General features: G+C 37.6%; 1 protein-coding gene across 1 annotated transcript in view; it reads right to left on the bottom strand.

Moving 5' to 3' along the window:
- Nucleotides 1–9,884: 9,884 nt before the first annotated feature.
- Nucleotides 9,885–16,211, bottom strand: part of WWTR1 (WW domain containing transcription regulator 1) — an 88,390-nt gene continuing 82,063 nt past the window's right edge. The window contains exons 4-6 of the mRNA XM_070945219.1: nucleotides 12,612–12,745; nucleotides 11,346–11,458; nucleotides 9,885–10,747 (exon numbers count right to left, since the gene is read on the bottom strand). Of these exons, the coding sequence (XP_070801320.1) occupies nucleotides 10,563–10,747; nucleotides 11,346–11,458; nucleotides 12,612–12,745 (432 nt within the window). The 3' untranslated portion in view covers nucleotides 9,885–10,562. The remainder of the gene's footprint in view (nucleotides 10,748–11,345; nucleotides 11,459–12,611; nucleotides 12,746–16,211) is intronic.

Raw genomic sequence — 16,211 nt, 5'->3', positions numbered from 1 at the left:
CCTGCTGTACATAGTTATCTGTTCTTTTATTTGCACTATTTATTTGGCTAGCCCCGGTTAGCTATGCTTGATTCCACAATTTCCTCACCTAGAGAATATTACCTAACCGCTAACTGTTTCTTTGCAAACATGTTTCAAAGTCCTTGCTGTAGCAAACATTCCTAAACGTGGATAACCAGAGGTTCAGTGCCTTCAATGACAAAGTCACCATGTTAATATTTCAGCAAAAAAAAAAACCAACAACCTTAAACTTCTAAGAGCACATGACAAGAGAAAGTTTGTATCGACTGTACAACTGTTTAGATTTCTATATTTCGTTAAAAGACTCTGGGTAGTTTGCAAAGGGACCTGTTAATGGCTTCTAATACCCTATCTACAAATCTTTCATTATTACTGCCCTTCATGTTGGGGCAGCTCTTAGTAATTTTGGCTCATTCCTATATATTGGGACCACAATTTCCAGAGTTCCTAGCCAGTATAGCTGAAGGCTATATGCAGTGGTGGGTTTTAGCCAGTTCACACCGGTTCAGGTGAACCGGTGGTTAAATTACCCAGCTCCCACTATCAAAGTGGATCCTAAGCGCTGCGCTGCAATGGAGAAACGGGCAACGGAGCGGCTGGCGTGAGGGAAGGAGAAGGCCATTTTCCGTCTTTCTGCTCCCTGCTCCTTTTCCTTCTCTCGTGCCAGCCGCTCTGTTTCCCATTTCTCCATTGCAGAGCAGCGCAACGCCCGGGATCCACTTTGATAGTGGGGGAGGTGAAATTTAATAACGGGTTTGCCCAGGGTGAGGTTGGCTATCACAAACAGGTTGTTAAATTATTTGAATCCCACCACTGGCTATATGTAACTTAAAACTTTGTAAATCATATACTGTACCACACATCTTTTTATCTTGAGAAATTTTAACTGTGTAGCACTTCTAGTCGGATTTGATTTCTTTTGTAAGGATATCACAGAAAGCTTATTATTTGTTTAGACAATGAAAAAAGAGTTAATTTTTTATGAATAATTAAAAGCTAAATACAGGTAGCCCTTGACTTACAACAGTTTGTTTAGTGACTGTTTGAAGAGACTTATGACCATTTTTCACACTTATGATGGCTGCAGTATCCCAGGGTCATATGATCACCTTTTGCTACTTTCTGACAAGCAAAGTCAGTCGTGGCTAGATTTACTTAACAACTGTGTTACCAATTTAACAACTGCAGTGACTCACTTAACAAATAAGGCGAGAAAGGTTGTAAAATGGGGCAAAATTCACTTAACAAATGTCTTTCTTAACAACAGAATTTTTGTGCTCAATTGTGGTCATTAAGTTGAGGAATACCTGTATATGTTGTTTCTTTATGAATATATTGGTTCAGCATCAGTAAATACATATTTCTATCATGCCATTATATTACAGAAAAAATTCACTGTTCCCATATCTTCTCTTTCGAAAGAAGCATCCAGGGGCCCCAAAACTCAACCCAGTGCTTGTCCTCAGTCTTTCTCAAAACCACAATCTGGGCTTTTGTATGTCATCATTCTAAATCCAAAGAAGAAAGAAGACAAAATTTCCCATTCCTCTGAGACCTCCTGGCCTGATAACGTAGTCACATCTTGAAGGACTTGTGGAATGTTGGGAAGGATGGAGCTAATATCACTTCTAGGGAAGCGAAGATTCCATAAGGTGGGCACTGTGGCAGAGAAGACCTGTCTCCTGGGATCTGTCAAATGTAATACCCTGGCAGTTATGAACTGCAGCCCACCTTCTGCCAAACCTGATGGGGGTGATGCAGATGTAATCAGAGAGAGGTCATCTGAAATAACCCTGCCCATGCCATGAAGCAATTAGCAGAGTAGAGGTATAATGTGTACCATACAGCAGTGAGTTTCAAATTCTGTTGCTACTGGTTCACTCATGGCTGCGTGTGTGCTTGTGTGAACGCAAAACACTTCTGCGCATGCGCAGAAACATCCAGGCAGTTGGGTGGAGCCTCCCACCACCGCTGCTACTGATTTGCCCAATCCGGAGCGAACCGGTAGCAACCCACCCCTGGTACCATAATAGGGACACACATAACTGCCTGTGCTGCTGCATTTTGTACCAGCTGAATTTTCTGAATATTCTTCAAGGGCAACCCCACATATGGTGCATTATGGAAATCCAAATAGGCGGTGACCCCAAGGGCATGAGTAACAGTGAGATCTCTGCTCCGTATTTGTTCTGTGCATCTGAGACTGTGCTCTGCTGACATGAAGGCATAAATAATTCCCTCTGGATCTAGAGACTGACTAGATCTGATGCCGTACAAACACACCCATTCATGATGCAAATAACAAATGGAAAGCTTCGAAATGGTATAAAAATGTAGTCTGACCATTAGCAATATCAGACATGCCATCATATCTAGTGGCTTTGGTTAAAAGCACTTCAGAGAAAGACACTTACTGCCCTCTTGTGACCAGTTTATAATCCTAGTTGTGCTGAGAGCATTTTATGATTCTCTGGCAGTTGTGTGTTTCACTTTGGTTTTATTTTAGGAACTTTATGCATTTTATTTATTTCAAAGTTGTTTGCTACTCAGAATCAGGTGTGTGAGATGGGTGGCCATTTAATCAAATAATGGGGGCGGCAGCTGTTTGCGTTTCTTGAGAGAAGGAAACCCACGAAAAGACTTGGGAGACTGCAATCCTCCCCATTTCAAATGGATCTGCATTGCCTCGTATCCTCATAGAAAGCATTCTGTGAGTTGAAGAACATAGGAATATTAAGAATTTTTTACTGCTTAATATGCTTGAATAGTTATTGCTGTGTTGATATTTGCAGCCTGCACAGATTAAACTCCTGGAATACGGATTTATGGACTGTCCCATTTTTAGATAGATAACTGGGTGGCGAGAGCAAGCTCCAATGCTTTGGTCTGCTTTGAACATGTGGAGGTTTGTTATAGAATCCAATGAACTAGAGGAGCAAAAGGCCTTTTCTCACCTAACAACTTCTACAGTATAAGTGTCTATTTCAGTTTATAAAAACAAACAGGAAAAAAAAGGAAGGCTGGTTTGCTGATCCACCACCAGTGGCGAAGGACAAATTGAAGTAATTTTTTGCTGAATCCCAGGTGGGCTGGAGCCATTTAGGGTCAATTCTACTTATTTTTCTTTGAAATTAGTGAAAGTCAGCCATAACTATTCACAGCTATTTCAGTGGGTTTTGACACAAGCCAGTTGTCAGGATGGAACCAGTGTTCTTCCTTTTCTTGTATTTATATAGTTTTGACAGGAGTGCAATTTCATTAGTATTTATCCCAGTGATGAGGATTTGTAGTACTCCGGATGAAACAAAAGCTTCTGATTTCAGCTGATGTGCATAGGATTCAAACATAGATTAGCATTGTGTCCAAGTAAGTTCCCATTAGGACAGGGGTTGGCAACTTTAAACACTCAAAGAGCCACAAAGATCCTAACCGGAAGGCCCCCCCCTTCAATTCTGGAGCCGACTGGAAGTCCAGTTCCCCCACCATAGAGTGAGTTTCCTCCTAGGCCAGGATCCTTTTTCCTCTACCTGTCCTAACCGAAAGCCCTATCAATTGTAGAACCGACTGGTGACAAGGAGCTGCAGCAGAGGGATGAAAGAGCCACATGTGGCTCCAGAGCCGTGGGCTGCTGACCCCTGCATTAGGACATTACTATTTTGGCTCATTCACCTTGCTGTTCTCTTCTTCATCTCATGCTTAGTAATGTCCTAAGCATGAGATGCACAAGAGAACAGCAAGGGGATTGAACCAAAATACCATGTTCTTATATGGATTTTTATATGTGTTTGGCAGGAAAGCTTTGATCATGAGCTTTTAATTTGTAAAAAGTCACTACTCCCATCATGCAAGGGTTCTTTAACTGAGGTTCATGGTTTAATGTATGGTCCAGAAATCCACTATAGCCACCATTCTGGATTGCTTTAATTTGCAACAATTTATAGTACAGAAGTCTAAGCTGGTGGTCATTTAGGATTCAAATGAAATGGTAAGCCTTCATTAATGAGCTATGCATAGCAGAAATAAGGGTTCACACTCTTCTGCCATTCTTGGATTGACTGCAGTCTGATTTTTGAAAAGGTGGCTTCTGGCCACTATATCAGGTGCGACAAACCAGAACGACACCATGAGCTGATCACAGTTGCTAATTGTTGCTGATTGATTTACAAGAATCTCGTCAGACTGACTGCATTCTCTTGAGAACAGCCAGATAAGGGTTTCAAGAATGGGACTCAGGTCTGCATTGCTCACTGTCCTGCAATGACTCTAAATTCACTAGTCTCTTCACTCCTCCCCCTATTTTAGTTGGAGGTTCTACCACACCACCAGAGAACATACAAACTGGGAATCCCAACACAAAATGACTGTAAAAGATACAGTTTTGTATAGGGAAAGGCCAGATGGCTGTGGCCAATCAGAGTTTGTTTGTTTGTTTGTTTGTCAACAAGTTCAAGGAAACAAGTAACAGTATAGACATAGACATGGACACATATAAAAGGATATAAATAAGCAAAACATAGTCATAAACACATGAGTACATATAAATGGGAACAGTAGGACAGGGACGGTAGACACACTGGTGCGCTTATGCACGCCCCCTTAGGGACCTCTTAAAAAATATGAAAGGTCCACGGTAGACAGTTTAAGGTAAAAGGTATGGGGATTAGAGAGACTAACAACAGGATCAGGTAGAGCATTCCAGACATTTACTACTCTATTACAGAAGTCATATTTCCTATAATCAAGATTAGAGCAAATTACATTGAGTTTGACTCTATTGATAGCCCCTGTGTTATTGTGGTTGAAATTAAAGTACTCATTTATAGGTAGGACGTTTTGGCAAATAATCTTATGAACTAAATTGAGGTCGGAACGTAGACGACGTAGTTGAAGGCTATCGAGGCCTAAAATTTCAAGACTGGTGGTATAGAGAATTTTATTTCGGGCAGAGGATTTGAGTACTCTTCTAGTAAAATATCTCTGGACTCTCTCTAATGTATTGATGTCTGAAATACAGTGAGGGTTCCAGGCAGGTGAGCAGTATTCAAGTATAGGTCTGGCAAAAGTTTTGTATGCCCTAGTTTGAAGTATAGTGTTACCAAAGAGAAAACTTCGTAAAGTAAGATTGACAACTCTTAATGCCTTTTTTGCAATGATGTCACAATGAGCTCTGGGGCTTAGATCTTTTGAAATGACTACTCCTTGACAGAGTGTGGGTCAACTTTTAGATGGTTTCCGATTGGGACCGTTACTAAATTAGAAGAATACTAAAGTACTAAAGACCATCTACTTGGTGAGATTTGAGATGAGTTGGGTCAGAAAAAGTTGAATTGGAATTTCAAAACATGAGAGAGATTTGTGATGGTAATGGAATAAGCTAAAAGTGTGGGTTTCCACCCCAGTTCTTACCAGAGTGTGTTATGTGAACATAGCCATTGTCTTTTTAGTGGCAACACTCTTATCTCTACTTGGTAGAGTCCTTTTTTTCCCCTCTTTTCAAGGAATAAGTGAAACCGACACAAGGGCAGGAAGTTTAAATCAATTTCTATTTATTTATTTATTTATTTTCTTGTACAATAATAAAGAAATACTTTGTTTTTTAAAAAAGAAACAAACTCTGGATATAACTGTTTGTTCTGATTTTCAAGCATACACATATGTATGCAAATTATTCTACACTGAAAACAAATGCTCACACAAGATGGCATATAGCATAACAAACTGATGTAAATAAAAAGAAGTATTAAAGTATTAACACATAAATGAATGTAGTGTATTAGGAAAACAGAAATATTGGTTTTACCATCCATTTCCATTCTCGAAAATAAGCATTTAATTTCTCCAGCTCTTAAAAAAACATTGGCTTCTCCAATGCTTTATTTTCAATTAAGTTAACATCCAATACAGCAGTTTTTAAACATCTGCCTTCATTTGCACTTGGCATATTAACTCCTTCCAGTGGCTTAGAAGGATAATTTTCAAGTGCACACACTATTAACACAGGACACTTTTCAGCTCTGTTGGATCTTACTTTTACCTTCCATGAACTTAAAACAAATTCCGGAGTACAGTCAATAGAACAGCCCCTATTGCAACAGGAAAAGTTTTGTTATTCTATTCCATTTCTATCCCACCATTTTGTCATGGAGTGTCATGGTAGCATATAGCACTTTCCTTCTTTTAATTCTCATAAGCACCCTGTGGTGTAGGACAGTTAACAAATAGAACATGGCTAGATGCTCAGAATACATCATCAATGAGTATGAACCGGGATCTGAATCTCCTGAGTCTTAATTCAGGAATAGTCACTAGACACCATGCTCATTGCACATCAGCAGGGCACATTCATTTAAATGAAAGTTAATTTGAATTTACAGTGGAATTCTTAATCTACTGCTAACAAACCTCAGAATTCTCTAGAACTTGGTTTGAAAAACAATGACCTCAAAACTTTCCCTCACTCAAGATTACAAGCTGTTATCCATATCCCACAACTTCTATATGGTCGGCACTGAAGTGGCCTTTCTCTAACTTAAAATCCTTAAATGGCAGTATGATTGCTCTACTTCTATATATTTTTTACTGCTGACAAATGTAATTTAGTGTAAAATATGAAGTAATTAAATACCACAAATCATAGTCTTACAACGAAAATTTATGAAAAACTATTAGATCAGTAAGAAATAATTGTTTGCAAAGCAACCCTTAAAAATTAAAACAGGATTTTACAACATAAAATTGACTTATTCATTCATTTTTTCCATTTTTGTGAATACTGGGATCTCCTCCCCCCCCCCCATCTCTACTATTAGATGCTTCACTCCTTAAAAATAATAGTTCTGGAACTTTAAAACAAAACAAAATTAGCTCCTTTGTTCTAGTTGACTTTGTTCTAATGCTGCATGATTCCTTCATAGGTTAACTTATTTGCTCGATTTATCTGCCTTGTACTATAGTACTAAACCAACCTTGGATCTGCTAATTGAATTTCAATTGGTCCTATGGGACTGAATTCTGGAAATCAAATCCCAAAAGACTTACAGGGCTGTAAACTTGTCAGTCAAAAGTATCTATGCACCCCTATTCAGAATTTTTTCCGAGTACAAGAAGTCGTAGGGCTAGGAAACTGCTGAGAGCCATAAAAGTAAATAAGATATACTGCTAGTTACAATGCAGCTTCCCACCCCCACACCATAGAATGGTTCAGCATTATTTCTATTAACCAGAACCCACTAGATACAAAATATATAGAAAATGGTAGTTCTTTTGCTGGCAGCTAGTCTTTTAGATTTTTCTAGTGGGCAGCTAGATTTTTCAAACCTTGCTCTTGTGACTCTAAGCTTATAGCATTTACCTTCATCATGGTGAGGAATAAGGATAAGAGTATTATTTTCTCATATGTTCCCCATTCACTTATTTATGTACTTCAATTCCAGAGTTATCACAGCTATGGCAATAACAAGCATCCCTAGTGATCTCTTCAAAGAAGGAAGTATGCACAGAATTCCTTCTTCTACTTATAAAAATTATAGGCTTACTAGGTTTAGATTGCAAAAACCTAGATGTAGATCATTGAATGGTAGCCGAATATAGTGTTTTCCATATCTCCTTGCTACCATTTAATGGCCATTTGGATTTTTGCAGTTTGCTACAATTCTCTACAGTAATGTGTTTCAAACTGTGGAACCCCCAAGGTTCCATGAAGATGTAATGGAGCTATTTCTGTATAAAAAGACTGTGGTTAATCCCCATCCCTTGAAACACTCAAATAAAGCCATTTTTTAAAAATTACTAGTGTCTCTTGATTTTTTTTTCTGGGGCTTCTGAGAATTTTTTTTAATTAATAGGATCTGAACCAGAAAAGGTTTGAAATGTCTGTTCTAAGGCTTTAATTTTGCTTCTCTGCCCATCGTTGCTTTCATATGGGACTAAGACAATATTCTCTTTCTGCTCCGAACTCTCTCCTAGATCCAGCTGGGGCCTGGATGAAGTTTAGTTCCTTCTCTAAGCCACTTTCACTTTAAATTGAAGTCATTCTAATTCATGCAGTCTAATTCAGGAAAATCAATTCAAAGGAGGTAAATCATACCACATACACAACTTGGAAGAACTCCTTTGGTATCTGTTTTTGGTTGTACAAAATAGAACATGATGTTGGCTACAAATATGTGGAAAATGGCACTTCAAATATTAATGTGCATTATTGGATCTGGTCCTTTTTTAGAATAAGTGAGCTACCTTCAATTGAAGCTTATTGCCAGCTAGAAGCCCAGTCTGTCACAGGAAATATTACTATGTATGTCTTAAATCTGTAAATCTGCAGAAGTCCAAAAATTGCCAAGCAGTCTGATTCTGAGTGAACAAGAGTTCTATGACAGTGTTTCTGCAGCTTCTCGATGAGCACAAAAGCACTGGCCATACAACAAAGTAAGATTTGGATCTGCCTTTAATAACTTCCTGTTTTTCTAAGCAGGTAAGGAAAAAAAATCAAGAAAGAAGAAACTTGTTCACATAGCTAAAATAGTAAACATCGTAGGAGTGTCTGGTTTTCATATCATGGCTGATAATCTTTAAATAGTGAAAACATGCAATAACATTTCTTAAAGACAAATCTCTTGCTCTCTTAATGATTAATCCTATATGTTAAGTGAGCAAGCAAAATGAAAAGAAAGAAATGAAAATAAAATAAAAGGGAAAGAATGCCCATTGGTGGAAAATATTTTCTAGTAGGTGCAAGGATCTGCTAAAACAAACTAATCTACTTACTTATGTCTGCCTACCCTGCCCTTATAAAACAAACACAACATATTTTCTGGGTCAAATATTAAAACTTCACAAATATTGGATTTTGTTTTTTAATCGCTCATGATTAAAAAATTGTGAAAAGAAAACTAGCCTGGTGCATTCAGAACAAATACCTTCAAGTAACCATTCTCCCGCAAAATAGTGTTCACCAATATTTAGTTGATCCACTGGGGTAATCCCCAGAATTGACTTTGTAATACTCCAGCATTGCTATCTGCATTCTCTCCTTAGCCACTCTTCAACCTATCTTATTGACTTCAAACTAACATCTATTTCACCTGCCTTTTTTCTTCATCAAGCTAGAAAATATGGGGCATTTACTGCCCAGTTCTGTAATACAATGATGAATGTTTATTGGTATGCTTGAAGCCTAGCAGTATGCTTTACCTCTTTGTTTGGTTTGCATATCACTGATTAAGAGGCCTGTATTAATTATAATGCCTTCCATAGAAAGATATTTTTTCAATATAAAAAAGCTTAATGTTCATAGATTATAAATAAAAACAATTTAAAATACTTAATCTTAGGACGTCATTTGCATTTCAGGCAAAATGAGTACTTGAAATCCTTGATGCATTCTCAGTCCCAGATTCAACTATTTAATAATCTTTATATGAATATAGCTAGGAGTACACCAACAATAGTCTTTTGTCTCATAGGCCAGAATTAAGAAGCAAATGACTAAGAAGTTAAACACTTTTGCTACATTGACAAAGAGATGTTGGCTTTTACCTAACTGATAAAGTGAAGCTATTATTTCTAGCTTGTAAAATAGGATCAACAAAATGTATTACTGCTAAAAAGAAAAAAAAGATGAGGTTCTACAAAATAGTTACTGTATTCAATAATGTGACAGTTTTTCTCCAGAATTTGATTTTGCTAGATTTTTTTTTTGTTTATGTATAACACAACAACAAAATTATTGTTTTTATGATTCATCTTAACATAGTTTTTAAAACAGCTCCATATAAAGTGTACTTCTTTAAAATAAAATTAAAAAAGAATGTAACATATATAATTGCATTTTTTTCATTTTCTATATAGTTTAAAAATGGCAGCAATTAGTATCAACCTGGTTGATTTTATAACGCAGTGGTAGTGTAAAAACAACAGCTAAAACATTTCACTTTTGCTTGCTAGAAACCATGTAGCAACTGAAAAACAGTAAAGTTTGTGCTTTGCAAGTTTTTAAAAAGTTGCTCTCTGGTTGACTTGGAATTGAAAAGAAAAAAAGCTGTATTCCCTACAATGTGAGTTTATTTAAAATAATGATGATTTTTCAAACTGTTGTAAATAACAAGCATTTGGTGCAATTAAATATAATCACAGAACTGTACTTGAGTGTGTGCTAGGTTTTTAGAACCAAGCAAACTTCTGCAGTCTAAAACTTCTTACAGTCATCACTGTGTCTTTCATGTCCTTAATTATACACTTAACTGTGTGTAACTGATGACCGTTCAGGTCAGACATGGTGCAAAAAACCCCCCACCCCTTTGTGTCCTCAAAACACGTCTAGGAAAAACTTACATTTAATATCTATAAGCAATTATAGTCCTTAAAACTAGGGATGTGTGATTATTGTATGTGTGTATATTTCAAATGTAAGTTATTGTCAATGACATCCTGATCAAGATTCATTGACCTATAAAGGGGCTGGAAAAGTCAGCAAAGGATTATGCTGGTTAGCTGAGGGGCTTGAGGAGGCTTGGCCTTAAATTCTAGAAATGTTGGGTTATCAGTTACAACCAGGTAAGAAAAGGTTCATTTTTGTTGAGGACTGATTCCACATCACTAAGGATGGGGATTAGGTCTTCGGACTCTAATGTCCCAAGGTCAACGTTTGTTCCTGGAAGACAGTCAAGGAAGTCAGGAAAGCGTGTCTGTTGGGAATTGATATTCATGGAAGTCTGTGCTACATTTTCTCCTGAAAAATAAAGAAGAAATGAATTGAGTAATAGTAATCTAAAATCATAGGTTACTTGACCCAAACTTAGTTACCCATATCTAGATTTCAGTCCAGAACAGAAAGCTAAGGGTTTTATGAAAAACTATAAAAAAATCCCAGCAGCAGTCTTTTTCACCAAGGTACCAAGGAAATATGCCTTAACAGTGCACAATTTAAAATTTCATCAGGAAGGAGAGGAGAGGGTAAAGGGACTCTGTCCACAAATCTAAAACAACTCCTTGGTTGGACACCCACGCTAGACAGACACTTTTAGAAGGCTAAAAAGATTCAGGGAGCACAGTTTCAGTACAATGTAAGATTAAAATTGGAGGAAAATTGGTATGTAGATAAACTTTTGTGGGCTAAAAATCAGGATCTTCTTGGTTTCATACTGAAGCATATGCAATATCAATCCTCCTGGGGATGTTGGGATAGCAGTTCTTGTACAAATTGGAAGGTGAAGTTTATTCAATAGCTGGGCAATTGAATATGTAATACAGACAAGTATAAAAGTGTCATTGGCTGAGCCTATTGTTTATAATTTTGTTAAGAAGGAAAATACACTTCTTGTTCATACCTGTGTCCATCTCATCTACATTGCTGAGGAAGTCTTCAGGTGTAGTCGGTATGCTGTAACATCCTAAGCCTAGGCCACTGTCTGTGCTCTGCTCCCTGGAATGGTATGGCCCACTATGAATTGAGACATGAAAAGTCCGTGGTCAAGACTGTGCCCATCACATGTCTGTCCCCAGAATGGCTTACGAAATCATTGGCTAAACTTTGGACTCTAGATAGCTCTCAATGTACTTCAGTATTTTGTGAGTTCCCCTGTGACAGGTTGAAAACACAATCACAGAATTTGGCAACTGGAAATTTTATTTTTCTTAAAATAAAATATATACATTACAAGATATGGCATCATCATTTTAGTTCTCCTGGCAATTTGGTAGCCAGTGTAACTCAAAACCCAAAGAACATAGGCCTAGATCAAGGAGTGGAACCATATCTCAGTAATAGAGTACACATTTTACATGCAGGACCCACAGAACAATCTCTACATTCATTTAAAAAAAGCTTTATAAAGATGTATCAGTGTACTAAACAAGGCTTCCTAGCCTTATCATAGGCTCCAATTTTTTATCTTCCAGTCTACTGATCCAACTACCTGCAGTATCCAACCCTGCTCCCTTCCACTTCTCATCCTCTCTTTCTCACTGGTAGCTTTTGCATTGGCAAACTATGTTGACTTGCATCTTTCATCTACATTTGTTCCCACTTCATCTTCTTGGCACCTGCTACAATCATTGTGCAGGATACATGATTCCCAATCACAATTTCAGCTAAGGAGTGGCACCAGTGGTTGTCATTCTCGTCCTGTCAAATGATGCCAGTTGTTTAAAAAGCAAATGGCAATGTCAATCCAAATTTGCAGTGACAAAAACAGCACCCATGTGAAGACGTGGCATCTAGTGTACAGGTGTTTTTTCTTAATTATACATAGAATAATTAGGAAATTATCCTAATTTTCCTAATTATACATAATATACCAAATTGCCCTTCTCAGGCTAAATGTCAATTTGGTATCCTATAGCCTCCTCTGTCTGTTTTCATATGAGAAATACCTTCGGCCAATTTTCTACACACCACTAAAAATGCAAATACAGAGTAAGCAGATCACAATCGATCAGAATCAAAAAGATTAAATGGCTATTCAATTAAAGCTTTTGTAACTCACAAACAAAATTGCCACTATGGAAATCTCTATTCAAATACTTTGTGAATAGGTAAGCAAAGGCCTTTATTATAGAACATATAATGGCTGGTGAGCAAACATGGTACTTGCCTGTTCAGAAAGGGATCTGACCCATTATTTGTAATAGATCTCATGTCCTGTGTCATGTTAGGTGTGCTCACAGCAGTCTGAACTGGGGCAAGGTTCTCAGATTCCATGGGAAGTTGTCTGTACAAATCAGCTTCCTAAAGGTAAAAAAAGAACACTTATTGTCAGTGTTGGTGCATGGACAGCCAGAAATGCAAAGTACTGTCTGAAAGTCATTTGAGTCATTCACAAACACAAATACATACAATCTCTCTCTCTCTCTCTCAATCTCTCTCTCTCTCTCTCTCTCTTTCTCATCTCTCTTTTTTCCTATTCCTCTGATTTTTAGCAGTAGTTGCTATTATTTCCTCAATAAAATACAGCAATCTTTTTATTATTCCAAATTTTGTTTGAGACATTCATATACACCTTTTGGAAAGCAGTAAAAGCTAATGTAGAAAAATGTAATTCAAGATATGGAATGCAGAATAAGCTTTTAAAGAAGGTAACAGGCAAGGAAAGTGAGGGAATATCAGAATGTGTTGTAAATAAAAATGTTTATTTCAATTAGCAAAATATTCTAACATCTAGTTCTAGGAGTTTGGAAAGGTAGTTTGGAGAGATATATTAGACAGAAAGAAGGAAGGAAGGAAGGAAGGAAGGAAGGAAGGAAGGGAAAGAAAGAAAGAAAGAAAGAAAGAAAGAAAGAAAGAAAGAAAGAAAGAAAGAAAGAAAGAAAGAAAGAAAGAAAGAAAGACAAAGAACAAGGAGTCATAACTAACAAACTCGGACAAACAGATGCTTGGAAAATACAAGAAGAAATTTGGAGGCAAGAAGAGAGTCTGACCTGGAAATATTTCTCATTGGATCATGCCCAGAGAAACCAAGAAAATGTCTTATAAATAAAGCCTTTTCTTTTAACCATCTGAAGCTGAAAAACCTAGGTCCGTGATGGTGAACCTATGGCACGCGTGCACAGGTGGCATGCGGAGTCATATTGGTAGGTACGCGAGCATTGCCCTAGCTCAGGTCCAGCGCGCATGCGTGCACTGGCCAGCTGATTTTCAGGCCTTCTGGGCCTACCAGAAGTTGGGAAGCAGGCTGTTTCTGGCCTCCGGAGAATAATAATAATAATAATAATAATAATAATAATAATAATAATAATAATAATAATAATAATAATAATAATTATTATTATTTTATTTCTATACCGCCCTTCTCCCGAAGGACTCAGGGCGGTGTACAGCCTATTTAAAAACACAGACAAAACAACAGTATAAAATTTAAAATAATTAAATAAAGTGGCTCAGATTTAAAACCCCAATAAATTTAAATACCCCAATTTAAAACTATTGTGTTGATAGTCCGGCCTGGCGGAACAACAGGGTCTTCAATGCGCAGCGAAACACCCGGAGGTCGGAGATCTTATGAATTTCCGGGGGCAGTTCGTTCCACAGGGCTGGGGCTCCCACAGAGAAGGCCCTCCCCCTGGGCGTCGCCAGCCGACATAACTTGGCTGATGGCACCCTGAGGAGACCCTCTCTGTGGGAACGGACTGGTTGGTGGGAGGCTATTGGTAGCAGAAGACGGTCTCGGAGGACCCGGGTCCTATGCCATGGAGAGCCTCCAGGGGGATGGGGAAGGCTATTTTTTGCCTTCCCCAGGCTCCTAGAAAGGCTCTGGAGCCTACGGAGGGCGAAAAATGGGCCTACCAGGCCCATCGTGCCATTGCGTGCCAAAAGTGGGGGGAGTTCAGGGAGATGGGGCGCATTGAATTATGGGTGTGGGCATGTGCGCGCACGGCCCCCTGCGCTCCCCCTGCTTTTGGCATACGATGCCAAAAAGGTTAGCCATCACTGACCTAGGTCATTGGAAGACCTAACATCAGTTTCGACAAGTATAACCAGCATTAACAGTACAGAACTTTGCAATCAATTTGGAGACATCAACACTGCTTTTAAATTTGAAAGGGACTATATACTTTAGGTTTGGTATGCACACTATTGATTTGCCTTTGGTAAAAAAAAGTGGGAAGTATGTTTACCTAAATTGCTTGATTCAACAGATTTCTGTAAGAAATTTGAGTGCATTTATAGTTAACTGCAATGCACAGCCAGGAATTGGCAATTTGCTACGGTAGATGGGCAAGAGTTTGTATATTTAATTAATATGAAGGTTTTTGCTTTCTATATTTTATCATGAAACTAATTAGGAACAAGCAATGAAATGGGAATAGAAAACTCTATGATAAATATGTGGAAACTACCATGAATTATCCCCTCCCTCCATAGATGGACTGAGAGTGACACCTTGTGGGAAAAAAGAATGATGAAAGGGTGCAATCCTTATGGAAAACATCCTACTGGAAAAAGGTCAGAGATAATGCCTTTCTGTCATCTTCCCAAAACAAAATGTTCAAAGTAAAACATATAAATATACTGCAAGTTTAAACATACAGCCATCCAATGTTCTTGGCTATAATCCAGTGAACTTAATGTGCTCCTCTTCAGCTCCAAGCCTTTCAAAATATCAGGAGAAAAAACATTTGTTTGATTTTGTCCAATTCATAAAAGAAGACCTATTCCTAAAGTTTCTTCATTTTTTCAAGCCTGGAAGGGCACATTTCACAGTTTGGAAACATTCCAAGGGTACTCTGGCAAAATGGCTAGTATAGAAAATGCTTGCTCAGCCACAAAATGACTACTATATATAGAAAGCATGGTTGGTGAGAAAATTCCAATTTACCAGCAGGCAGATGCGTAGAGGTGTTTCCCATCAAACCTTCAAGACTCCCAAATGTAAGTACTTCCTAGACTAGTGTAGATACTACTCTAAGTAAGTAAAACACATTTTCATACAAAGCATCCATCATTTATACTTTTTATAAATGCTTTATGTAACTAAATGAATTCATCACTTTAAATTAAAGAACTTCTTAAACAACCAGGGTGTAAAGCAACTCAGTCTTCAGTGATGTGAAAATTAAACAGGGTGAGAGCAGATTAATACTTAAATGGGAGACACCCAGGAAATCCCAGGCTGTAGGCTAGATTGGTAAAATGAAAAAAAAAAAAAAAGCAAAGGTAAATCTGAACTAGACTTTGCCAAGAAAATAACAATGATTGGAGCATTTTAACAGAAGATTATACTCTGATCAAAAGTATTTAATTTTGTAGATCATCCAATCTCAGCTGGATGACAAAGTGACCTTCTCAAAAAGGCCCCATTCATTATCACCTCTTGCATAGGAGATATCTAAAATCTGAACAAGACCTTCTGTAGCCTTTCCCCATTGTAATATAGACATTATCAATATATGTTGTTTTTTAACAGATTAACAGAGTTGAAAGGGACCTTATAGTTCATCTAGTCCAACCCCCCGCTCAAGCAGGAGACCCTATATCATTTCTGACAAATGGCAGTCCAATCTTTTCTTTTAATATTAATATTTTAATATTAATATTAATCAAGTAGGTTTTTTAAAACATTAAAAACTATTTCTGTAAATTATCTCGGGAAAGCTGTTTCAATGGGCGCCATATATTTTTTAAGTAGACATATAAACCAAACACATTGCTGAGTAAGTCAAGTTTCTTTTTTAAGTCCACTTAAGAGAAATATTTT

This window comes from Pituophis catenifer, unplaced genomic scaffold (genome assembly GCF_029215685.1).
Source record: "Pituophis catenifer annectens isolate HBS135680 unplaced genomic scaffold, rPitCat1.0.hap2 SCAF_6, whole genome shotgun sequence".
In the NCBI taxonomy this organism is placed as follows: Eukaryota; Metazoa; Chordata; class Lepidosauria; order Squamata; family Colubridae; genus Pituophis; species Pituophis catenifer.
This window is presented reverse-complemented; position numbering and strand designations above follow the sequence as displayed.